This window comes from Carassius auratus, chromosome 36, assembly GCF_003368295.1.
Source record: "Carassius auratus strain Wakin chromosome 36, ASM336829v1, whole genome shotgun sequence".
NCBI lineage: Eukaryota > Metazoa > Chordata > Actinopteri > Cypriniformes > Cyprinidae > Carassius > Carassius auratus.
This window is the reverse complement of record NC_039278.1, coordinates 17,395,837-17,422,785: the sequence shown is the minus strand read 5'-3', so window position 1 is coordinate 17,422,785 and position 26,949 is coordinate 17,395,837. Positions and strand designations below refer to the sequence as shown.

The 26,949-nt window shown below is 40.3% G+C and overlaps 2 protein-coding genes and 1 long non-coding RNA gene across 10 annotated transcripts in view; all 3 read right to left on the bottom strand.

Annotated features, from left to right (window-relative positions):
• LOC113055471 (integumentary mucin C.1-like) overlaps positions 1-1,976 on the bottom strand; it is a 57,832-nt gene extending 55,856 nt beyond the window's left edge. For 7 of the 8 annotated variants that reach the window (XR_003277533.1, XM_026221794.1, XM_026221793.1 and 4 more), the window contains exons 1-3: positions 1,519-1,627; positions 889-1,236; positions 292-345 (exon numbers count right to left, since the gene is read on the bottom strand). Coding sequence is in view for 7 of the 8 variants with exons in the window: in XM_026221794.1 (XP_026077579.1) it covers positions 292-345; positions 889-1,236; positions 1,519-1,573 (457 nt within the window). In the remaining variant the exon portion in view is untranslated. Of the gene's footprint in view, positions 1-291; positions 346-888; positions 1,237-1,518 lie in introns of all 8 variants that reach the window. The other variant, XM_026221791.1, reaches the window with a different exon arrangement.
• A 5,042-nt stretch (positions 1,977-7,018) lies between these two features.
• On the bottom strand, positions 7,019-26,110 carry LOC113055468 (uncharacterized). The gene is made up of 7 exons (XM_026221790.1): positions 25,817-26,110; positions 17,839-17,892; positions 16,953-17,252; positions 16,793-16,834; positions 12,171-12,203; positions 7,585-7,674; positions 7,019-7,496 (listed from the first exon to the last, which is right to left on the bottom strand). The coding sequence occupies exons 1-7, from the start codon at positions 26,022-26,024 to the stop codon at positions 7,399-7,401; spliced, it is 825 nt and encodes a 274-aa protein (XP_026077575.1). The 5' UTR covers positions 26,025-26,110; the 3' UTR covers positions 7,019-7,398.
• Positions 22,216-25,145, bottom strand: LOC113055470 (uncharacterized). The gene is made up of 3 exons (XR_003277532.1): positions 24,823-25,145; positions 22,461-22,546; positions 22,216-22,366 (listed from the first exon to the last, which is right to left on the bottom strand). It is a non-coding gene; the product is annotated as an uncharacterized LOC113055470 (long non-coding RNA).
• Positions 26,111-26,949: the final 839 nt, after the last annotated feature.

Sequence of the window (26,949 nt, the reverse complement as noted above, 5' to 3'; positions counted from 1 at the left end):
GAACTTTGCTTTTCATTTTGAATTTAGAATAACCAGAAATGCTTTTACTGTATTAGTAACTTTGTTACTAATGTACTAATGTTTATGTTGCTGTTATTAGTAACCAATTTTATTGTATTTTGTTTTAAAAGTGGCCAGTATAGTTCATGCTAAAAATAAAAGTCACTGTGAAAATTACAGGAACATTTATTAAATGTTGAATAAATAATCATGAATTTGAAAGAATGATTGTTGTTTCGAGGACATTCAGAAAGGAGTCTGAATAACTGATATACAAACTAATTTACTCACAGGTTGTCGGGGCTGTTGTTGTAGTCGTATGTTCTGTGCTGGTTGATGTTGAAACTGCAGAAACAATTTACCAGATATACAGGGAGTTATTTACATTACGCAAAGTTTGTTTGTCTTTCATGTACAAAAAATACCACATTTAACATATTAGTGATGTTATAACTTGACCACCTAATTACTGGTTCACATGGGTATATTAATAATAATAATAATAATCAGTGGAGGTTTCTCCATTAGGGCGATTGGGTGACGCATCACCAAAGCGCAAAAGGGAGGGATTTTTTTCTTTCACATTCAACCACAGTGTTACGCTAGCTTTCACTATTCTAGACTGTTTGTGCTGCCTCTAGACTTCCATACAAAGATCATTTTATTTCAACTGCAGGCACTGCAATGCAATCTCAATGAGTGTGTTCCGGGAGGGCTCACGTGCTTTCGTCATCGTGCGTAACCTTAACTTGTGCAATGACTGGTGGACAAAATTGAAAACTACGTTAATATCTTTATCAAATGTTAAAAAAGAGAGACAGATGTGTAATGAGCGGAGAAAAGGCTAGCATTTTATTTTTTTTAATGATAACAGTGATAATAACTCACCTCTGATCGTGTTTCTGAAGGTGATTGTGACTGTGATGGGGATTGTGTCTCTGATGATGATTGTGTCACTGTGTGGTGATCTGATCTCAGGTTCAGTCTTGAGTGAATAAACACAGCTCAGCTGTCTGCTGTTCACTGATCGTGTGAAGAGTTCACTACGACTTAAATCAAACATACAAATATTCACTCCAAACTGACTCCACCAAGAGACACATTGATCCAGAAGAACATCATCCTCAGTGTAGAAACTACAGATGAAATCAGCTCTGAATGAATGTGGTATTTCACATACTATGTTGAGCTGGTCATCATTATCACTAACACTGATGAAGGGTTTCTGAAGGGAATCTGTTTAAAGACAAATGATCCAGTTACTAAAACACTACCATAACAGTATCCAAATCACAATAAAAATCATTGTGAAATGTTTACAGGCACATATTTCTAAAAACCCAAATAAGACAACTGCTGATTATAAACAAAATATTCTTCAACAAAACAAATATGTCAGATAGGTTCACATGTAACCTACTGATAAACATGTTGAAATATTTTCGACAATGACACTTTGTTCACTACAAATGTGGACAAACAGTATTTAATCAACATTAAACAGCAGAGATCACTTACTGTAAGACTGAACCTCCGTCAGGAGCTGAAACACTATGAAGATGAACAACTCCATTACAGCAAGAGAGAGAGAAGAGAAGAGACGAGACTCACACAATGAGTGAATTAGGAAGTAACTCATCAGACCAGAGTCTTTTGTATGAAGATGAACGTAGTCATGACCACAATCATGCCTGTGTGCACTTTAACATGTGAACCTTTACACCGTAAACCCTGATATGTTCAGATAATTTAACAAAAAAAAAAAACTAACATATTTTTTTGGGGTGTGTGAGTAAAATTCATACTAAACCCTTCAAGGTTAAATGCGAGTTAGCAACCACTCTCCAGCATGTGCTATATAACTATCAAAGAGGCTCTCTCATACAGTTTGTAGACTGAAGGTTGTGTAGCTCGTCCTTGTGAGCAACTTAGTTTCCTCAACGTCTGAGCTTTATTAACATCGAACTTTTGACTGTACATGCAACTTAACTCTTAGAAAACACTAGGTCTTCACCTAATGGATTAAAGACACATTACCTATAACAAAATTCTAAATGTTAATTAACAAATGTAAAATTGAACTGTGGAAATACTGTAGTCAGAAAACAATATTTGTTTTTACATTTGTTTTCATGAATGTCTTCCTTTTATCTTGCTAAGTCCTTGTATCTCTTAGGAGTTGGGGCAATTCGTCCAGACCATGTTGCACCGTTTTAAGTGAACTGATTGTAGTGTGACTGGAATCAGACTCAGGTAGATCAGTTACTGGTTGTTCATAGTGCACTTAACTGTCTGGGACGTTATCAGGCTTAGCTGCAAGTTGATCCTGACCATGAACTTCATTTTGCCTGTGAGTTTGTTGAACTGAAGTAGATGCTGGTTCAGTGTCACTGACTGTAGGCATCAGGTGTCATTGATTTTGTCGAAGTACTCCAGTTTCAGATTGGATGAGGTAAGACCGTGGTGATTCACACTTTCTGAGAATAGTCCCTGATCTTATCCAACCTCTTTCAGCATCCAGCTTGACTGCAACAGGAGTTCCAGGTGTTCTAACACTGTTTCTTTTGTTGTTATACTTCCTGTAGGTCCTTTTGCCTTTTGATCAGCCTTTCTCGCTCACCGCAGATCGGGCCATTCAGGTCGCAGGTGTGACTCCAATGTGGGAAGTGTGGCTTTGTAGCTCATCAAAGCAGTGAATGGGTCAGACTGTTCCAGAATCCTTTTAGCTGTTTGCACTGCCCTTTCAGCTTCTCCATTTGACTTGGCATGATAAGGGCTTGAAGTAATGTCCTGAAAATCATAGGCCCCGTCCACACGGAGATGGAGCTTACCCCAATCCGATCTTTTTTATTCCTCGTCTCAAGAAATATCCGCGTCCACACGAAACCGCAAAATGATGTAGTATACATGCCAGACCAGTATGTGGCGCTGTAATTCTGCCACAGAGATACACTAAAAACAGAGAAGAAGACTTGGACTATGCTCGAAACCTTGCACGTGGTACACAAACGAACAAGAAACAATACACTTTTTAATCAGTGTTAATGTTAGTTAATAAAAAGACCATCGTTCAGTGTTTGTTCATGTTTTTGTTCATGTTTTTGTTGCCGTTACGTGAACAAGAGGTGTCTGACTAGGGGGGAGACGTGGGCTGATGACGTCATCGTTTCAGAAAATATACGGATTAGCCGTCCAGACGAAAACGCAAAGATGGCGTTTTCAAATTTATCCACTCTGGGACCATTTTTCAAAAAATAGCAGTTTCACCTTGCGAAAACGCCGGATCCGTGTGGACGAAACGCCTATCCGATAAAAAATGTGTGCGTATTCACAGAAACGCGTCTCCGTGTGGACGGGGCCACAGTCTCTAGCATGTCTTTGTCTTTGAAGGCACTTCCACTAAATTGTGGGCCATTGTCAGTAAAGAGAATGTTGGGACAGTCCCAACCATGCAAAAATTTTCTTTAAGAAAGCACGTGTTTCATCTGACAAGTTTTGAAGGTGAGCAATGTCAATATATCTTGAAAAATAGTCCACGACTACCAAGCAATGTTGCTTATTTACTTCGCCGATATCAGCATCAATTCTCTCCCATTTACGATCTGGCAGTGGAGTGGTTAAAAGTGTCTCCTTTCTTTGGGTAAGTCTTGATTCCAGACAGTCCTTGCAGCTGATAACTAGCTGCTGGATTTCCTGACTTAAGCCTGGCCACCACACACTACATCTGGCTCTCTCTCTACATTTCACAATGCCTTGGTGACCACTGTGCAATCTTTGCAGTATGTCAGACCTCATATTTTGGGGTATTATGATCCTGTAATCATAAAGCACAAGGTCCTGGAAAATTGATGACATGCAATGTAGTATGATTTCAAGGCTTGAGGGACATTAGCTGCATACCTGGGTCAGCCATCAGTCACATACTACCTCAACTTTTGCAGCTCAAAATCCATCTCTGTCTCTCTTTTCACAGATTCCAGCTTTGTGGGAGAAACTGGCCATGCACCACTGACTGCATTCTCATAGGCTTCCACTACTTGCACTAATTCAGAGACCACTGATGAAATGGTTGGCTGAGGGTGATGTGAAAGCATATCAGTGACCACTAGTTGTATGCCAGGTACATATTGTGTGACAGGATTGTAACGCATCATCCGCAGCAACAGCCTTTGACATCTCATGAGAACTGAATCAAGATCCTTTGCATTGATCAGAGGAATCAGTGGCTTATGGTCAGTTTTTGCAGGATGAAACTTTAAAATCCATTCAAAAAACATGAGAATTTTTCACAGGACCACATGGCCGCCAGACACTCTTCGATCTGGAGGACGTACCTTTTTTTCAGCATCGGTCAGCACCCTGGAACAGTAAGCCAGACTGTAGCTGCTCGCATCTGCACTGACGCCTGTGGGCATTGTAACATCGTAGAATGCTAGCACCGGAGCTTTTGTGATTAGCCGTTTCACATTTTCAAAGGTCTCCTCTTGTACAGCACCCCAGTACCATACTACATCTCGTTTCAACAGCTCATTGAGAGGTCGGATAATCTCTGAGATGAGGAACATACCAATCATTCCTAGAATTCTCCATAACTCTGAGACGTTCTATGGCTTTTCAAGGTGAGTGATAGCTTCGACTTCAGCTATGTCTGGGCGGATGCCCTCCTTGTCTATGACATGTCCCAAGTACTGGAGTTGACTCTGATGTAACGGACACTTTTCCGTGTTCAGCTTGAGACCAGCCAGTCAATGGCTTCCAGAGCCCTAAGAAGTCACTGCTTGTGTTCCCCAGTAGTGTTGCTAAATAAAATATTGTCCATAAAAACTGCAACTCCTTCAGGGTGTTTGAGGATTACTGACATTTCCTGTTGAAAGATTTCATTTTTTGTTCAAATCTTTATTTGCCCTGTCTTCTTTGGAACGGCCACCGTAGGGGCGCATCACTCAATGATCTTCTCAACAACACCACATTGTACCATTCTCTCTAGCTCTGCTTTGCCCTTTGAAAGCAAGGGCACGGACAGCCGTCTTGCAGTGTGCACACTGTATGAACAGCATCCTCCTTTAGGCAGATTTTAATGGGTTTTGTCTTCACTAATCACAGTTCAGAAAAATAAATGGGTTGGAGCTCTTCTAGCCTCTTAACTAAACACATTTCACTTGCTGCATCACGACCAAGGAGATTTTATACATAAGGACTAATCACCACAAATGCTTCAAAAATATACTGCTCATATTTAAAGGTAGTCTTTGCTCTGAACTGGCCTTTGCATTGCAATATACTCCCAGGGATCTGAAGTTTCACATTAATATTGTTAAGTTTTGGCTTGTACTTCAAAATTGAGAAGGCTTTCTCAGAAATGACACAATTATGCCAGCGCCTGTATCAATTTAAAGTCTATGTCGGTGACCGAATTAGGAGTGTGACAATCCAAGCTCCACTTCTGTCAGGAGTTAACTCACCCAGGAAATGTGTTACACTGCTGCCCTCTTGTGGTTTGCTGACATCATGGACTTCTCGGGTTCTACAAACTGCAGCGAAATGACCCTTTTTCCTGCATTTGGGACCCTCGGCACCTTTTGCTGGACAAATTTCACCTTTCCCATGATTTCTACCTCTCTGATTTGAGCACTGACGCTGGCAACCTGTTCATTAATGTGTCCAGGGACTTGTTCAGACTGCCTCACGAGCTCTGCGGCATTTCTGAGTTTCAATTTGGTTATTAATAGGAGCTTTTCTGACAGCTCTCTTTTCTGAATCCGAAACACGATCCTGTCGCGAATATTCTCCTTTTTAGCAGCACCAAAGTCACAAGTGTTTGCTAGCTCATGGAGGCAGGGCCTAGCTGGGGTTTGTGGGGCCCTGGTACACCTGGGGTTTGTGTACCAGTGGGCCCTGTTTGAAATTGTTTAATTGGTAAGTTCATTCTATTAATTTATTTGTGTTATTTACTAAAATTTTTTTTTCAAGTTTGTAGGTGTCCAGGTACAGAAACTGAATAATTAAATGTAAGATAGCACTGCATTGTCTTCATTGTAAAAATTAAATATACAATAAAACCAAAATTTATTCAGACACCTTCAACATTTATAACATTATCAGAGTTTATTTGCTATAGTATGGAAAATGGTAAAAAAAAAAAAAAAATGACAAGAACTCAGAGTTAAACTGTGTCAGAACAAATTCATCTCGTTAATGCTAGATAACTTTGAAAGAAAGATGTGAAATCAATTACAATCAACCAAAACTTCAGACAGCTGTTATTATGACAATATTTACACAACTGTCAATACTTTGTTGACCAATTACCAAGCAATGCATAATTTTGTTCAGACTGTGTTGCATTAGCAATTCAGGAAAAAAACACATAAGCAAAACATGGTGCTGAATAATTTTGGTCCCAATTTTATTATTATTATTATTATTATTATTCAATTTCACTAGTAGTCCATTCTTGGGTATAATGTATATATATATCAAAAAATATATCTGGTGTCAGAATAATTGTTGGTTTGTGCATTAATACATTAATTTACTTACAGCAGCTAGTAGCTAAATTAGACGTGGTCACTTTTAGAGACAATGAATGCATCCAATATAATACACATCAAATTTTTTTTCTTTACTGTTTACTTTCACTTAAGACATAACCGACAGTTATTTCGAATATACTTTCCAAGACGGGTATTTTGACACATTTTGTATGTATTTGTCGGTACAAGAGCAAAAAGAGGCAAATTTGGTGTTCAGTCGTTTTGAGACGCATCTTTCTGCATGTGCCCTGTGCGCACAGAACACCACGGGTGCTGAATTGGGCTCTTTCATCTGACTCCCCAAACCAAAGCAGCTTTCGGTTCAACACGATTCACTTACTGAAATCAAGTAACACATCAATGCATCTTTTTCTTCATTAAAGCAATTAGGCTGCTCATACCTGCTGTGTTACCAAGGAAGCAAAACATGTATTCTTTGTTTATACCGCACACTCATCTTTGTTTAGATTTATCTTCATTTTTATTGCATACCATAGTGAACAGGTTCATGATTTCATACACACAGCTGGACACAGTGGTCCCCTTATAGGTACACTTCTGCTCCTTAATGCAAAAATATAATCAGATAATCTTATGTAAGCTACTGCATAAAAGCATGCAGATAAAAGTAAGCAGTTCAGATGGTTATTGATCTGAAAGTAAAAAAAAAAAAAAACAGACAGACAAATCCAGTAGGACACTTATGATCATTTTCTGAAATTGTTGCAGTACAGCTGTCAACTTTGTTGTTAGAATTTATCGCATCATATGTTAAAAGCAATGTGTGTTACAATAGTTTAAAGAAAATGTATACATGTAGACTAAAGATTTAATACTTTAGCGAAAGGAAAAGAAAGCAAACAGGTCATCCATGTTTTGAGGGGCAGTCAGAAGAGGTTAAAAGAGATGTTGTTTCTATCTGGCAGGAGGTGTAATACACCTCTGTGAGAACATCAGCAGAACCTGCAGAGACACAGACTTTATTATCATATGTTTCTATATCATGGAGTTTACCAGTTTACTTACAACTAAACCTATATATTGTTCTTACTGGTGAAGCGGCACAGAAAGATGAATCCTATGAGTCCAGACAGAAATAAACCAATAACAGTGAAAACCAGCACTACTGAAAGCCATGAGCCTGTCAGAAGAAAGGTTTTTTAATTATTACATTTGCATAATTTAATTACATTACTTATATAATTAAATTATATAAATTATTATATGAATGAACATGCATAATTTCACTAAATCAGATTAATAATGTTCAGATTTTTAGAATTATCATTAAGTGCTGTGAAAAAGTTTGTCCCCATTATGATTTCTTCAGTACTAGTGCATATCCCTTACAAAATAGTTTCAGGGTTTTTTTTTTTTTTTTTTTTGGTAATACACTAGGGCTGGGATAAACGATTAATTTTTAAACGATTAATTTAGCGATTATTTTTTCGATGCATCGATTAATCTAACGATTAATTATTTTTTTCAGACCGATTCGATTTCGATCTCCCCATTAATTGACTACTAACAATTTATACATGTTGATTTACATATCTGAATGAAAAAAACATGAATTCCTTAACATTGCAATTTATGTTTATTGCTCTTATGTTTATTGCTTTATTACAAAATAAAAGACTGACTAAGAATGCATTACTTTGCACTTGTATAGAGATAGCATTCAATAAAACCTTGAAGCCTTGAAAACACATAGCTTACTGAAACAAGCTTACTGAACACATAGGGCTTAGCTTACTGAAAAAAAGTTATTCTTTCAGATAAAAATAACAACAACATGATGTCTAGCATTCAATAAAAAAGGTCACCCAAAATACTTGTTTAGAGCAATTGAAAGAATACAGTAACCAATGTAAACTTGAGGGCTTTAAGCTAATACCCAGAGTGCTTCTCCACAATAAAAAAAAAAAAAAAAAAAAAAAAAAATAGCAGTGGGAGCCAGCAGCCTGTCATGGAGGAAAAAAAAATCTCCGAATGCTCCACGTGAAATTTTGGCGTTCCGCCCCATTTCTATCGTGTCTAATGATTTGGGTTAATATGCACGAGGGAGAGAGAGAGAGCAAGACAGCGCTCGTTTAGTTTGAAGACTGTGAGTGCGCGAGCACGCGTGTAACTTTGGTGTTTCACCCTCTTTTCTATCGTGTTTAATGATTTTGATTAATATGCACGAGGGAGAGAGAGCAAGAAGCGTTCGTGTTGTTTGAAGACTGTGAGTGCGCGCGCAGGCGCAGCCGGTGCTCTCTCTCGTACGCGCCCTGTCAGGCGAGAGTGGCGGCTGCAGTGAGAGGAGGAGTGAACAAAGCGCAGGCAAGCCGGACAGATCTCTCTTCTCGTAGTGGATCTGTATGGAAGCATATAGGTAGCATTATTCAATTTGGGATGTAATATGCAAAATGACAATGCAATATGTAAAATGGCAATGCATTTCTGTATTTACATTTACATTTTCCAATACATTTCTGCAACGTTTGGTGCAAAATTAAAATGAAAATTAAATTACATAATTTTCATTTGCCATTTACTACACCAGTTTTAATATGTAAAATGAATATTAATTTTAACGCTTTATAAGTTGCAAAATTAAAATGAAAATGTATTACAGAAATGATTAGATATGTCTAACATGTTAAAGCAAAAACTGTGGCAAAATGATCATTTAAATGCTATTTTTCTTAATTGCATTAACACTCACAGTCAAGACACTTACGATTGCATTTTCATTCGGTGTCCCGCAATGAATGTAGCAAAACTCAATGTGCACATTGAAAATGCATTCCGAGCCGATCACGTGTCCCCGCCCTCGCGCCACGTCAATCACTGCGTGAACAAGGCGGGGCTTACAGAAGGTCAGAGACTCAAGTCTCAAGAAGAGGATTCAATCAAGTGAGACAACATGGACAAGACAGTTGGTCCGTGTATGTTTTGATCATTTCTGTTTATGGCTTCAATATTTCATTCGGACTTGTGGGCGGAGCTGAAACGCTGCTTTCATCTGATTGGTCGAATCGGATCGGTTTTCATCTGACAGCCTTCAGCTCGGTCTTGTCATTCTTTCAGGCAAAAGAGTCAGTGCGAATGAAGCACTGAAATGTCTGAAACTACGCTCACTGTTAATTAGCATAATATTTGAATCAGATGTAGCTGGGCACATAATTCGTGCTGCTGAGACCTGCAAATTATTTCTAGGTTGTAGTATTGTATGAATATTGTCCCACTGATAAATACAGTGCAAATAGTTCTGTCCCTTTGGATAACAGTGAAGTGGAAATTAAAATCAATAATAGACTGAACAGTTCCATGTCTGTAACATTTACCACTCTCATCTTTTAAGTCATAAGGCACTAGGTATGTGTGTGTGTGTGTGTGTGTGTGTGTGTGTGTGTGTGTGTGTGTGTGTGTGTGTCATTAATAAATAATTGTAAAAATGAATATAGTTACATTTCTAAATAAAAATAGTAAAATTAGCTCTATGCTGCTCAGTGCTCCTGTAGCCTACCCCAGAGCGCCCTCTCGCGGCTGTAGACGGTAATGTTTTCTCTTGGTCTTGAATAAATGTGACATATAGTCCAGTGAGACTTATATTATATAAGTCAAAAATACGTCATGACGATATGTTGTTTTCCTCGTCATGACGTATTTTTGGACTGATGCAACTTATACCGAAAAATACAGTTAACATTATTATTATTATTTATTATGAGAGTAATTGACACAGACTAGAACTTTAATGTTTCACCCAATTCAGCTCATATCTTTAGACTCGTCCGACTCGTGTTGCTTGTATAACTGGCCAGACTTACCTTCCCAAAAAATCCTATTTAATTTTATTTCATAAATGTAACTATATTTATTTCCACTTTACTGTTATACAAAGGGACAGAACTATTTGCACTGTTTTTATCAGTGGGACAATATTCATACAATACTACAACCTAGAAATAATTTGCAGGTCTCAGCAGCACGAATTATGTGCCCAGCTACATCTGATTCAAATATTATGCTAATTAACAGTGAGTGTAGTTTCAGACATTTCAGCTGAAGGCTGTCAGATGAAAACCGATCCGATTCGACCAATCAGATGAAAGCAGCGTTTCAGCTCCGCCCACAAGTCCGAATGAAATATTGAAGCCATAAACAGAAATGATCAAAACATACACGGACCAACTGTCTTGTCCATGTTGTCTCACTTGATTGAATCCTCTTCTTGAGACTTGAGTCTCTGACCTTCTGTAAGCCCCGCCTTGTTCACGCAGTGATTGACGTGGCGCGAGGGCGGGGACACGTGATCGGCTCGGAATGCATTTTCAATGTGCACATTGAATTTTGCTACATTCATTGCGGGACACCGAATGAAAATGCAATCGTAAGTGTCTTGACTGTGAGTGTTAATGCAATTAAGAAAAATAGCATTTAAATGATCATTTTGCCACAGTTTTTGCTTTAACATGTTAGACATATCTAATCATTTCTGTAATACATTTTCATTTTAATTTTGCAACTTATAAAGCATTAAAATTAATATTCATTTTACATATTAAAACTGGTGTAGTAAATGGCAAATGAAAATTATGTAATTTAATTTTCATTTTCATTTTGCACCAAACGTTGCAGAAATGTATTGGAAAATGTAAATGTAAATACAGAAATGCATTGCCATTTTACATATTGCATTGTCATTTTGCATATTACATCCCAAATTGAATAATGCTACCTATATGCTTCCATAGATCTGACACCTGTGAGATCAAAGATGGCCATCGCGTTATTCACACTTGTGCACAGTGTTGCTAATAAACTGGATGTAATTCAAGTTCTGTTGCTTTTATATGAAAACTAATAGAATGAACAAGACACCCATTTGATACCAAAGACATGTTTATCAATATTTTTTTTCTTTAATACAGACAGATGTGTTTTTATTTATTAGATTTTTTTTTATATAAATATTAAATTACATAACCCAAAGAGATCGCACTGTCAGATAGTTTGGGAATATTCACACACATAACAAACACACAAAACATGATATTAGAGTTTTAAAATCAAAATTTTTAAAAGAGAACATTACATCACAGTTGTTTAAACCAATGAGCATTAAGCTGTGTCATCAGCAAGTCGATTCCCATCGTGCTTTTGATCAGCGCAGTCGATGGAGAGCAAATGCGCCCGACTGCTGAATCCGACACGTGCGCCTTGCGCTCGTGAGAGATTTTTGACATAAGTCAGCATGACATCAGAGCAAGGCGGACGTCACTCGGACACATTTCTAACCGGCATGCATCTCGCGCTGATCACCGGTGATCGGTAAAAACAGGTCGCGAATCGATGCACATATTTTGAGTCTACGTATTTTTTGCATCGACGCATTGTCCCAGCCCTATAATACACCGATACAAATATAAACTATATGTGTTGCCTGTGTTGTATTTCATTTGAAGATCTAAAACTATTTAATATAAAATATGTTCAAAAGGAGAAAAATAAAGTTGGGGAAATACATTTTCACAGCACTGTACCATGTACGGAATATATGATCATGAAACAAGTACATTTCAAGGTTTTTGTTAGATTTTGCAAATACTCAGAATAGCAGTTGTGTGTAGTGAGTGAATGAACAACCTTCAGAGTGAGTGTGAACAGTGTGACGAACAGCTGCAAAAGAAAAGATCTCAAATTAAATCAGATTAGAGTACAAACTGCATGATGATTACAGACATTATTCAGACAGTGTTTCTTTCTAGATTAGTTTCCACAGACAATGATCAATTATAGAGTTTAGCTGTATCTATATGACACTATTTGTCTACTAATGCTTTGAATGAACAGGAACAATCACATTTCTGAGTAAGAAGTGTTTTTTTCTCACTCTCTTTGAAGAAGTTTAAAGTGAAATGCGCAAAGACACGCCAGGCTCCAACACCACCCAATCACAGTACACACCATCACCAGAGTACTAATCACAGTCACCTGCTCCTCATCTACAGTACCCACAATCTCCCCAGCACTTAAAAGTCACACACACACATGCAGTCACTGTCCGGTCTCGTTCACAACTAGGTCAATACCTACCTGCTAACTCTAAGGACTAACCATATACCTGACTTACCTCTCTCCAGTGATCTCCGGTGTCCTCCTGTTCCCATCGTGTGTGTGTGTGCGTCATCTTCCTCCATCGCCTCAAGCTACTACCTCTCGGATCATCTCACCTCCCAAGACACCAGCACCGTGTCCTTACCCATTGCTCACCTTAGTGCTTCAGTTTGCTTCACCATTGTTCTCCTTCACCTCTGCTTGTGTCAAATAAACATCATTCCCTGTGATTCTCTGTCTCCGGTACCTGACTACTGCAACAGAAGACCAGACCAAGAATGATCGACACAAGCAGACCCCTCCCAGGACCTCGTTGATGCGTTACGTCAGACGATCACCAGCATTCCATCACCCCCTTCACCAGCGAGCACTTCCGGAAACAACATCACCTCTTTCTTACCTACCGTACACGCCAGCTCCATGGCCAAACCAGTGCCCTTCTCTGGTTTGGCGGAGGAATGCAGCAGATTTCTCCTCCAATGCTAGCTGGTCCTGGAGATGCAAACTGTACCCCACCGAACGATCAAAGATAGCCTTCTTAATCTCCCAGGTGCAAAGGTAAAGCACTACAATGGGCCGATTCCATTTGGACCCAAAATTATTCTGTCATCCCGTCATATTCTAGCTTTGTTTACCACTTCAAATAAGTTTTCAGTAGACCTGCCTGGGATTCATCCATTGGTGAGAAACTTTATAGTTTAAAACAAGGAAAAAATTACTGTCAATGAATATGCTCTTAAGTTAAGGACTCTCGCGGCCACAAGTGGATGGAATGTGCAAGCCTTGCTGACCACCTACCATCAGGGATTGGATCCTAGAGTACAGTTGCATCTCGCAGCATACGAGGACACCATCGGGTTCAAACGCTTCATTCTACTATCCATCCACTTCACCACTCGTATGCAGTCGTGCCTCGAAGAGCACCAGGGCCAGTCAAAAGCCAACTCGCCCCTCTGCTGTCCAGAGACCGTCAGCTCTCCAGAACCAGTCCATGAACCCATGCAAGTAGATTCCACTGTATCACGATGACTGAACGGCAAAGATGGCAGGCCCAGAATCTCTGCTTATACTGTGGATCACTGGGGCATATCATCTCCCTATGCCCCGTCCGTCCAAGTATCAGATGAAGCCACTCGCCACTGTTGTGACACTTACTACCGCTGATTTTTCCCATCCAGTCTATGCACTCCTCGATTCTGGGTCAGCCAGCAACTTCATCTCCGGAACCCCCTGCCATCAGCTCAACCTCACTACCACGGCAACGCCGTCAGCATACCAGATTCACGTCAGATACCACATTCAATAACTGGAAAACCCGGAGGCTTGCGGCCATGTGTTGATTATCAATCCCTCAACAAAATAACCATTAAATTCCAATACCCTCTTCCTCTCGTCCCAGCTTCCCTGGAACATCTCCGTGGTGCCACTGTCTTCACCAAGTTGGACCTCTGCAGTGCATATAACCTCATCGGAATATGTGAGGGGGACGAGTGGAAGACAGCCTTTATCACCCCTACTGAACACTACAAATATCTTGTGATGTCGTCCGGAACTGGCCAACCCCCGCTACCATAAAAGAACTCCAACGATTCCTCGGTTTCACTAACTTCTACCACATCACCTGACATCGGCAACCGTGAACTCCTAGCCATCAAGTTGGCGCTTGAAGAGTGGAGGTATTGGCTGGAGGGAGCCAAACACCCCTTCTTGGTACTCACAGACTACAAGAACCTCAAATATCTGCGTATGGCCAAGAGGCTTAACCCCAGGCAAGCATGATGGGCTCTATTTATTACCCACTTTAATTTCTCTTAATTAAGGCTGAAGCCTTATCCCGTTGTTACACTCCTGAAGAAAACCTGGAGGAGCCTGCAGCTCTACGAGTTAAGAGGGGAAGTCATGGCCTAATGGTTAGAGAGTTGGACTCCCAATCGAAGGGTTGTGAGTTCGAGTCTCGGGCTGGCAGGAATTGTGGGTGGGGGGAGTGCATGTACAGTTCTCTCTCCATCCTCAATACCACGACTTAGGTACCCTTGAGCAAGGCACTGAACCCCCAACTTCTCCCCGGACGCCGCAGCATAAATGGCTGCCCACGGCTCCGGGTATGTGTTCACAGTGTGTGTGTGTGTGTGTGTGTGTGTTCACTGCTCTGTGTGTGTGCACTTCGGATGGGTTAAACGCAGAGCACAAATTCTGAGTATGGGTCACCATACTTGGCTGAACGTCACTTCACTTCACTACTCCCTGAAAAATTAATTGTCTGCCCAAACACTTGGTCAATGGAGACTCTGCCCTCCTCCAATTCCTCAACCAACGCCCTGCCGGGTTGTCAACCGGGCTTGTAATACATCACCAGAACACGGCGCACTCCACTTAGCTCACATCTCACTAGGCACTGGTCAATGAAACCCTCTCGCTGCTGAGTGAACGCTTCTGGTGGCCCTACATGGCATCCGACATCAGAAGGTACGTGCAAGGATGTAGGAAATGCACCGTCTCGAGGAGTCACCTACCATCTGGCAAACTCCTCCCTCTGCCCGTTCCTAACCGTCCATGGTCACACCTAGGGGTGGACTTCGTCACAGACCTACCACCTTTGAAAGACTCTACATGTATTCTGGTAATTGTTTATAGATTCTCTCAATCATGCCGTCTGATTCCTCTAAAGGGACTACCCACAGCTATGAGGATATTGTTTCTGACAGAGGTCCCCAATTCATCTCCTGAGTCTGGAAGGCCTTTCACTCCCTCCTAGGTGTGGCCGTCAGCCTGTCATCTGGATACCACCCTCAGTTGAACGAGCAGACAGAGAGGAAAATCCAAGATATTGGTTGCTTTCTTCGTACCTTCTGTCATGGCCACCAGGACTCTTAGAACCGTTCCAGGGATGGGCGAATAATTAATAATAATTCCTTACATTTATATAGAGCTTTTCTAGCTACTCAAAGCGCTTTACATAGTCAGGGGGTATCTCCTCATCCACCTCCAGTACGCACAGAACTCCCTGCACCAACCTTCCACCAGACTCACTCCATTCCAGTGCATGCTCAGCTACCAGCCGCCGCTCTTTCCCTGGTCAGGAGAACCCTCAGACGTACCATCCGTCGACTTCTGTTTCCAAGAGAGCGAGAGGGTCTGGGGCTCGGCCCACCATCAGCTACAACGGGCCCTACGTAGACGCAGGATGACAGCTGACCTTCACCGCTCCGAAGCTCCAGCACACCAACCAGGACACAAGGTCTGGCTGTCAACCCAAGACATCCGCCTGCGTCTACCATGCCGCAAACTGAGTCCCAGATTCATTGGCCCATTCACCATCACAGAGCAGATCAACCCAGTCACATACAATCTACACCTCCCTCCTGAGTATCTTATCCACCCCACATTTCATGTATCACTCCTCAAACCCCACCATCCTTCTGTATCCTTCTCCACAGAGCCTGGCGTAGTTGCAGCCGAAGCCCCCCATCCACTCATCCTGGACGATGGTGCTACCAACGAGGTTCGTAAGATTTTGGATTTTCGACACCGTGGTGGACAACTTGAGTATCTAATGGACTGGGAAGGTTACGATACAGAGGAACGCTCATGGGTTCCACGCAACGACATCCTGGACCCGAACCTGCTGGACATCTTCCACATTATTCACCCTGACAGACCTGCTCCACGGGGAAGAGGAAGACATATCCAGCACCGTATCCTAACCCATTGCTCACCTTAGTGCTTCAGTTTGCTTCACCATCGTTCTCCTTCACCTCTGCTTGTGTCAAATACACATCATTCCCTGTCATTCTCTGTCTCCGCTCCCTGACTACTGTAACATCTTGTGAAGTAAGTTTAATTTTAAAAATGATATTCACTCACGAGTTCCTGTGGCAGTTTTCAAAGCCTCATCAGTTGAAGCTACACATATATTGTAATGTCACAAGCTGCATTTAGTTAGGAAATAAAACTTAAGATGAGTTTTTAATACAGGATAACATAATACAATATTAAAATATAAGAAAACTAAGCTGTACAGAAACATATAACATGATAAACATATATTTTCAGTCACTTACCATTGGTTTAGACAACTCATTCAAAATAAACAGAAAATTAATATTTAAAAAAATCCTCTAAAGGTATATTGAGATGTACAGTTTACTCACTTGTTTTTGTGGCAGTTTTATCAGTAGAGGTCACCATTGAGACTATCGCACAAGGGACAAATACAAGTAGATGTGTAGTCATTTGTTTTGGAGAAAATGGATTAAGTTCTGTTGCTGTAAAAAAAATCTGTTATTTCAAAATATGCATAGAGAAACTCACTCTGGACAGTTACTGTCACTGGATCAGAGTGAGCAGATGGTTTTTGAACTTGTTTCTTCATCACAGTGTAGAAGCAGCTTATTCTCACAGATGAACTCTGACCTTCAGACCAAACACTGATCTGAGATCCAGTGAGTGAGAGCTGACATGATGAGCTCACTTTTAAGTTACTTTCTCTTCCATTTATGTTGAAGTAACACTTCTCCATCTTCAGATCTTCAGTATTCTCACAGCTCAGCTCAACTGAGTCGGTTTCCAGAATAACTGACGCAGACGCTCTCAACTTGGCCTGAGGAAGATCTGATGAACAAAACATATATAATGTGTTTAGAGAGATCTCAGAATAGAAGCTCTTCAGAAAGCTGCAAAAATATTTACTTTCTTTCTGTCCTTTTTAGTCATGTTCTAATGTTATAATGGTTGCACTTTATTTTACAGTACATGTACTAACATGTACTTATAGTGTACTTACAGTGTATTTATCTAAGTAAGTTCTGGTAATACAAGGCAACTACATTGGTTAGGGTTAGGTTTAGGGGTAGGTTCAGGGTTAGTACCTAGTTATTACATAGTTATTGTAATTACTATAATAAGTACATAGTATGTACATGAGGAACAGGACTGTAAAATAAAGTGCTACCGTTATAATAATAATCAGAAAATGTGTAACTTAACGCGTAATAATCAGTAACTTATAAGTTTTACTGTATGTTGTTGTGGTTTCAGAAGTTGGCATTACAGTTAAAGCTGTAGAAAAACATTGTGAATTTTGCAATGACATTGTAAATGTTCAACAAATAATCACGAGTTTGAAAGAATGATAGTTGTTTTGAGGACATTCAGAATGTAGTTAGAACAAAAATGATTTAGAAATTTAATAACTCACAAGTTGTCATGGGTCTTGATGTAGTCATATGTTCAGTGGTGGTTGGTGTTGAAACTGCAGAGAAAATGTATCAGAATTACAAGGAATCAGTTTACTGTTACGTTTATGAACTTTCTGTTCCCTTATTTGGTCAACTTCCTTTTCTTGTTTTGGTTAATTGATTGATCCCCACCTGTCTCCAGTTCCCTCATTACTGTCTTTGTGTTTAAATACCCGGTCTGTTCAGTTCTCCCTCGTCCGTGATTGAATGTATTAACACTTCTGAATGAATGTGCATCTGTCTATGTATATTGTGAAGTTAATGTTTTTGCTGTATATAGTCTGTAGTCTCCTTCGTTTTCTAGTAAACTCCTAATTTTGATCACCATCCTCCTCAAGCTCTTTAGTCTTTCGTTTAGCACTACCCCGTTTGTAACAGAATCACGGACCTAACAGTATAGTTTATTTAGCTGCGTTTTTTCTTTCTTTATTTTTTTATTTTTTCCACCCTCTCCCAGAATGGCCATTCCAGCAGTCCGTCTCCTGTGCCTGGAGCAACTGGACCGTTCACTGGAGGACCATACCAGGGACATTCTAGATCTGGCGTGCCTTACCCACTTCCCCGACCGCTCGCTCTCTAACTTCTACACCGGCCTTCAGCACCGCTGAAGAGGATATCTCCAGCCCCACTCCCGACCCAGAGACCAGCCAGCCACCAACACGCCGCACGGAGCCAGAGCCCACCGCAGCCGCAGAGCCCGAGCCATTCACGGACAGGGAGCAGGACCTCGAGAGCGCGACTGACCAGGTGTGTGAGCCAGCAACACCGTGCATCGTGGGAGTCTTAGTGGAGAGGGCGTGGAGGAAAGCCCTGCCCACACTTCCGTGACTGAGGGTGAGCTGTATGGTCTCGGGAAATATGGAGCAACTTATGGATCTAATGGACTGGTCTATGGAGGTAATTCCGCTGGTTCCGTCCAGCCCTGATCCCCCTGTATACCCTCTCAGTCTCCCTACCTCCTCCAGTCAGTTCCTCTGCTCCATTTCCGCTGGTTCCGCCCAGCTCTGAATTTTCTGTTTCTCCGCTGGTTCCACCCAGCCCTGAATTTCCTGTGTCTCCGCTGGTTCCGCCCAGCTCTGAATTTCCTGTTTCTCCGCTGGTTCCGCCCAGCTCTGAATTTCCTGTGTGTCCGCTGGTTCCTCCCAGCTCTGAATTTTCTGTATCTCCACTGGTTCCGCCCAGCTCTGAATTTTCTGTGCCCCCGCTGGTTCCGCCCAGCTCTGAATTTCCTGTGTCTCCTGTATTAACTCCCAGCCTCCCTCTCCCACCTCCTCCTAGACCTGCCAGTTCCCCTGCTCCACTTCCGCTGGTTCTGTCCAGCCCTGATCCTCCTGTGTTTCCTCCCATCCTTCCCCTCTCTCCTCCTCCTAGACCAGCCAGTTCCACGACCTCATCTCCGCTGGTGCCAGTCTGTCCCGCAACTCACCCTCAGTCCTCGCCATCTGGGCGCGATGGTTCGCCACTGGGCTGCCAGTCTCCAGCTCCACCTTGGTGTGTTAAAGCCCTGTCTCCGCCTCCAGCCTCCGAGCCCTGGACTCCTCCTCGGTCCTTCGACCCAGTGGCTCCGCCTTGGCTCTTAGCTGCCTTGTCTCCACCATGGCCTGGCAGCCCACCTGCTCCACCGGGCTCCCTCGTCCCTCCGGCTCCACCTTGGTCAGTCGTCGACCATCTGCCACCTCGGTACTCCACTCCTCTGGCTTCACCTCGTCACTCCATCCCTTCGGCTCTGTCAGGCTCCTCCTTCCCTCTGGTTCCACCTCCATCCTCGGTCACTCCGGCTCCACAGCGGTCTTCCAGGACCCCACCTCCGCCTTGGTCGCCTGAGCCTTCTGCTCCACCTAGGCCCTCCGGATCATCAACGTCACCCTGGCTCTGTGGCTGCGCTGCTCCATCTTGGGCTCCTCACCCACCAGTGCAGTCTCCGCCTGTCGGCCCCCTGGTGTCGTCGGCTCATTCTCCACCATGGCTCTTTCAGAGTTTTCTTTATTTTCATGACTATGAAAATCTTGATTGGGTTCAGGTCCGGTGACCGTGGAGGCCATCACTCTCCTTCTTGCTCAAATAGCCCTTGATGCCTTCAGTGTGACTCTCCAATTTTCATAGTCATGAAAATAAAGAAAACTCTTTGAATGAGAAGGTGTGTCCAAACCTTTGGTCTGTACTGTATATATAAAATGTCCATGAGTGTCCTGTCATATTTACATAAGATTTTACAATATCTGCACTTTGAGGTGTTAATAGACGGTTATGGTTACGGTTAAATTCATGTTAATTTGTTATCTTATTTTTCACGGTTAAACTGAATTTACGTTAGTTTCCTAAACTAAACAGCATTATGAAATAAAGACTAGCATAATTATTTTGAGGCCACTGAAGTGGTAATTGTTGAAAGTATGTTTTGCATGTAATGTTTCAGACTTGTCGAGCTTGTGTCTGCACCGAGAGTTAAAGACACAGAAGCTGTTTGTGTGAGGATTCACAGACTGTGAGGAGACAGTGTTCTTCTGAAGAGAGGGACAGACGGGTTTAAGGAGAGTACATTTCAGAATTCCAAGTTATCTTTATTCTTACTAAAATAATGTTTGTTTTTGTAGATGTTTAAACCATTTATGTCCCTTTTTTCTTTGCAGAACTCTAACTTTGGAGTTAAGGATACAGTAGTCTGCTTGTGTGAAGAGGTGATTTTCTCAGCTTCTTCAGAAGACAGGGAAAGATAGTTTAAGGGAAGTAAACTTCATAATTTCATGTTATCAGTTATCAGTTGTTGTTGTTTTACTAAGAGTAAAATAATGTTTGTTTTTGTTGATGTTGAAAGCCAGAGACATAGGAGAGTTTAATTCTTTTGAGATTTAAGTTATTTTTAGAAAATAAATGTTTGTGTTGTCTCCTGCCTGTTTACTTCACATTTTAATGCAACAACAATGTGATTAGGTGCTCATTTCATTAAAACCATTGATGTCTGTGTTTTTTTATTGCAGAACTCAATCCAACTTTGAAGTTGTCTGATTTGGAGAGTCATCATTCTTGGTCTTCCCTCTTAAAGGAATAGTTCACACAAAAAATAATTTACTTGTCCTCATGTCATTCCTAAACCTATACTTATGTCTGTCTTTACAACACAAATTAAAATCTTTTTAATTTTTTCTCATAATTTTTTGTTTATCCATTTATAGTCTAGATAATCAGTATTTTTAAGGCTCATAAATACAGAGTTATCGTAGAAGTAATCCATTCCAATATTTAAATATAAATCTTAAATTATATAATAGCGAACATGTTAACATGTCACCCACACTTACAATGGAGGACAAAAATTAAGAGAATATTAAATATATGTATTTGTGTTCCAAAAATTATCAGCATTTGTATGGGTCTAGAGCAACATGGGGTAGAGTAAATTATGACCATTTTTCATTTTTTGGTGAACTAACCCTTAGAATAGCAGCCCTCCACGTACATGAACATTTGTGAGGTATGTGAATGCCATGTCTGTTTTAATGTTTCAGTAAAGTAGCTTTCTGAAAGCAATATATTTATTCAAAAAATATCACATGCCCTCACACTAGTGCTGCCATTATAGCCTTCTAGAGCGCTGTGATAGACGGAGATATTAATCAACCACACAAAGTGTTGAAACTTTAACACAGATTTACCTATCCTTACTGATGTGAATACACCTCTATCTGAAAATGGATAGCTAAAGGTTTTCTTTTTTAAAAGGGGTTTCTCTTTTTAGGCCGCTGCTGAAGAGCAGGTGGTGACTGGATGAATGCTGGTCAAAGAAGAGCATGTGCTTTCCCCCCAATCTGATGCAACGGTGGTTTTAAAGGAGGACGCTGCCCTGGATGATGTAAAAGATGGCACATGCTGTGCTGATGTGGCTTCTTCATGATTATATCAAATATGCTAAAGAGATCATGTAAACTGACAGTGATGCATGATCTGTATTCACGGACTATGAAACAAACTAAGTGTATATAATTTGTAAAAAGTTAAATGCTTGTTCTGCGTTTAGTAGAAGATTTTACACTGTCATTCATACACAGGGTTAATTGTTCAATTATTGTATAATAGATTTTAATACAATATATAAAATTTAACAGTCCAATTTGATCTCAAGTTATTCAACAAATGTTCAATGCTTTAAGAAGTCTGTGGCTGTTAATGCCATACCTTTCTGCATTTCTTATATGCATGTTACTTTTCTCTTGTTTTCAATAAAGATTTACCTTTTGATAGTCATTCTGTGTGTGTAAAAGTGATTTTTAAAATGTTGCATACACAAAGGATCACAACAAAGACAAAATACATTGCCAAAACCTCTTAATTTATTTTACAATCATGCCATTAACCAACATTAAGACAAAGTGCTAGAACTGCCAGTCTGCCACCAAATCCAGTTCCCCCCTGCCACCAACAGGAAGCAGTGTTTATAGGGAGCAAACACCCAGAAACGGTGCCTCCAGTTACACCACAATCAACTTCCACCTGCAAGCAATCAAAACACACGGCAGAAAAAAAGCCACTGGGCTTCACACCCTCCCCCATAAAATAAACTTTAAGAATTAAGTTCAAAGTTTACCCCATAAATCACCCTGCATGATGAAACATGTCAATGCAACGCCAGATCCGAAAACATCTAAACTGCAACACCACCACAACGGGGACCTAGGAAGAACCACACGAATGACAAACACAATATATTATCACATTAATAAAAAAGACACCGGTGCACGGGACAATGCGTCCGCCAACACATTTTCCATTCCCTCTATCCATCCCAGACAGTTCTGTGCTCTTTCTGGTTGCAGCTGTTCGACTAGCGGCACCACACATGCTGAAAAAACATCAGATAAACTCTGCATACTCTCATCTAGATCCCCAGTAGAAACAGGTTTAGATGTAACAAAGGTGATGGCACATCACGCCAAACCCGCTCTCCTGCCAGATTATTCCCCAGAATGACAGATAGCTATTCCTTCCACTGGAAGAGCTGGTCTCACACCCAATTCGACTTCACCTTGAATTAAATGACAATACAGACAAACCTTGTGTAAAAGGTACAGACATTTTAGTCAGACCTATTCCACAAATCAACAATGAAACACCCGTAAAGGTTTAATTTGAAAAAGGCAATACAGATTCCAAAATAACCAAAGCAGAGGCATCAGTATCTCACAATTTTCACCGGTACTTTCTCCCCCTGCGGAAGTGATACGTAGCCCTCAGAAACAAAAGGTGAAAAACCGGAATTTGCACTGATGGTCTTTTCAACATGGGGCACACCTGCAAGCTCTAAACCACCTTTCATGGAAACAGCGGCCGCCAATGCCGTCGGATTGGACAAGCTATAACGATTGTGATCTTTTGCCTTAAGTACTATCAGGCAATCTTCTTTCCAGTGACCATGGCAATAATTACAAATTAGCAACAATTTGTATTTACATAACTGACATATTTGGAGATTGAATCGACGTTACAATATTTTTACCTGCGTGTTCATTTTCCAACCGGCCAGCATCAAAACAGGATTTATGAATTAACTCATTCATCAGCCAAAACTGCCTCAGCTGCGGTAAACACCTTAAACTATGCAATATACATAGCCGTTTGACTAGGAAGCATATTCTTAAACTGTTCTAAAACTAATAAATTGATCAAATACTCGAATGATTCAACAGCCGAAGCAGTACACAAACGTGTGAAACAGAACTCTAATTCACGCACGAATTCGACATGTGTTGGAGTAAAACGTTTTTTAAGCCCACAAAACTTCTTGCAATACGCATCTGGATTCATTTCATATGCCTTAATAACAGCATCTTTAACCTTCTTATAATTCTAACTCTCAGCCCCGCTCAACGCAGAATAAACGGTGCGACTTACCCGTCAAAACACATTGCAACATTAAGGTGCGCTCGTTTCAGGCCATTTTTGTTTATCAGCAACCCGTTCAAATAACACGAAAAAGGTATCCACATCATTCTCATTAAATGAAGGCATCAACCGCAAATTTGCTGCTACATTAAACTTAGCAGAAAACAGGTCACTTTCTTACACAACACTGTCACCAAACATTTGCATCCTACCTTCCTTTATGAGGTTAAGCCGCTGTTGTTGCAAATCTAATTTCCTTCTTTCCAAATCCTGCTTCGCAAATACGGTCTCCAGTTCTAATTTGTTTCTCCATCTCCATTTTACGCTGTTCCATTTGAAGAACTAATTATTTTTGTTGTTCAAATGACCGTGTTACCGAAGGGTTCCAGGTATCTGTAAATCTGACTCCGCTACAGACGACAGAATGTTGATTTATCAGAGCAATTTTTACAATGGTCCGAATATTTTCTTAACTATCATTCGTAGAAAGGTTATCATCATAATGTGCTGCGACTTCAATCAATTGATCTTTCGTTAATAAATTAAAAAACTGCTCAGACAGATTTGCAAAAAATTCACTAACTTCAATCTATGTCATACTTAAAATATCTATACCTTCACAAACCCATAAAAACATACACTTAAAATCTACTGCATACTCAGTGCAAAATCATCACTAAAGGATACCCTAGAGATTCAACTTCACACAGTCCCTAGAAAGTAAACAAAGTAGACCCTAATCTTCAAGCATACAGTGGCAGGTTTTTATGCACCTGATACCGCAAGTCGAGAAGAACAACCAATTAAATTGGCAATTCCCTCAAACCTCGGCGTGCCCCAAGACTTAAGTCTAACCATCGATCTGCTCAAAAATAATAAACTAAAACTAAAACAAAAACTCAACATGCCCAAAAAGGACATGTCGCTAAATCCTAACAGTAAAGTCAAAACTCAAGGGTTCCAACTAAATAAGCTACAGCTGCGAGTTGAAAAAAAAAACCTAACAAATAAGCTTAATAAATGTACTCATATCTTCTACAAATTTAAACAATCCAAAACAAACTTACCAATCCTGCTGCCAGGCCAATAACAAAAAAATAAATAAAAAAAACACAATTCCAAATCAAAACTAAACACTTAGGGACGAGCCCCCATTTGTTGCAAACACAAAGGATCACAACAAATAAGGAGAAGACGAAATACAATCATTTCCAAAACCTCTCAATTTATTTTACAATCATGCCATTAACCAACATTAAGACTGAAAGTGCTAGAACCACCAACAGGAAGCAGTCTTTATAGGGAGCAAACACCCAGAAACCGGTGCCTCCAATTACACCACAATCAACTTCCACCTGCAAGCAATCAAAACACAAACACACACAAGGCAGAAAAAAGCCACTGGGCGTCACAATGAACAATATTTGTACGCTAGATGCCTAGCTCAATTTGGGTTCATTTTAGCTTAGCAATTCAGTGTTACCCACAGCCTTACAATCAATTTGTGGTGGCACTCTGCAAATTCATTTTCTTCCAGCAGGAGGCGCTAAGAGCGGTAGAGGTTTCTCCGGTAACGGCTGCAATCTAGTAATTTTAAACCATAAAAAAGTAACCCAGCATGCTGGGTTAAACATAATCTGATTGGATTAAAATAACCATCGTTGGGTTCGTCCCTTTTTGACCCAGCGCTGGGTTGCCAAAATAACCCAAATTGGGTTGTTTTCAACCCAGCAGTTTTTAGAGTGTGTATTTATTTATTTATTTATTTATTTATATACACATATATATTACATTATCAGGGTAAATTAGCACGAGATTTACAAATGTTATATTACATTTTGTTTGTTGAAGGTACAGGTCCTTCAAATATGAAAAATAGCATATGTCACATATTGATGATGAAACTTGACATCACCTTAATATTGTTTCACATGAGTAGAATAGATAGATAGATAGATAGATAGATAGATAGATAGATAGATAGATAGATAGATAGATAGATAGATAGATAGATAGATAGATAGATAGATAGATAGATAGATAGATAGATAGATCACTTACTCTGGACTGTAACCGTCACTGGATCAGAGTGAGCAGATGGTATTTGAACTTGTTTCTTCGTCACAGTGTAGAAGCAGCTTATTCTCACAGATGAACTCTGACCTCCAGACCAAACACTGATCTGAGATCCAGTGAGTGAGAGCTGACATGATGAGCTCACTTTTGAGTTACTTTCTCTTCCATTTATATAGAAGTAACACTTCTCCATCTTCAGATCTTCAGTATTCTCACAGCTCAGCTCAACTGTGTCTCTTTCCAGAATAACTGAAGCAGACGCTCTCAGCTTGGCCTGAGGAAGATCTGATGAACACAGAAATTATAATGTGTTCAGAGAGATCTCTCAGAATAGAAGCATGTGACTCTTCAGAAAGTTGCAAAAACCTTCAGTCCTTTTGTAATGTAAAATGTGTTTAATTCTATGTGTTTGAAGGTTTAACTTGATTTTAAGATATAAACTTCAACTATGTACAATAATAGCTTAGCAACACTTTTAATATTGATTGACACTCACATATTGATTGCAAACTAACTGTCAGTCAGTGTGTGAGCAATGGCTATTTTTTGCATTCTGTTCCTTTTATTGCTGCTGTGTGAACATCAAGTCATAATCAGTAAGGCATGTGATGAGCTCATATACAGGTGCATCTCAATAAATTAGAATGTTGTGGAAAAGTTCATTTATTTAAGTTATGAAACTCATGTATTAAATAAATTCAATACACAGAGACTGAAGTAGTTTAAGTCTTTGATTTTTTATTTTGATTATTTTGGCTAACATTTAAAAGAAACCCTCCAATTCACACAACAAATTAATATAGGGTGACATGCCATTCAGCTAATCAACTAAAAAAACCTGCAAAGATTTCATGAGTCCTCAAAATTGTCTCTCAGTTTTGTTCACTAGGTTACACAATCATGGGGAAGACTGCTGACTTGACAGTTGTCCAGAAGACAATCATCGACACCATTCACAATGAGTGTAAACCACAAACATTCATTGCCAAAGAAGCTGGCTGTTCACAGAGTGCTGTATCCAACCATGTTAACAGAGACTTGAGTGGAAGGAAAAAAGTGTGAAAGTAAAAGATGCACAACCAACCGAGAGAACCACAGCCTTATGAGGATTGTCAACC

Coding starts and splice junctions, on each gene's coding strand:
- LOC113055468 (XM_026221790.1), bottom strand. CDS start 26,024: ATGGAGAAGTGTTACTTCTATATAAATGGAAGAGAAAGTAACTCAAAA. Junction 17,253..17,838: donor ATCAAGACCCATGACAACTT/GTGAGTTATTAA, acceptor TTTGTTCATCAG/ATCTTCCTCAGGCCAAGTTG. Junction 16,835..16,952: donor AGTGACAGTAACTGTCCAGA/GTGAGTTTCTCT, acceptor CTTGTGCGATAG/TCTCAATGGTGACCTCTACT.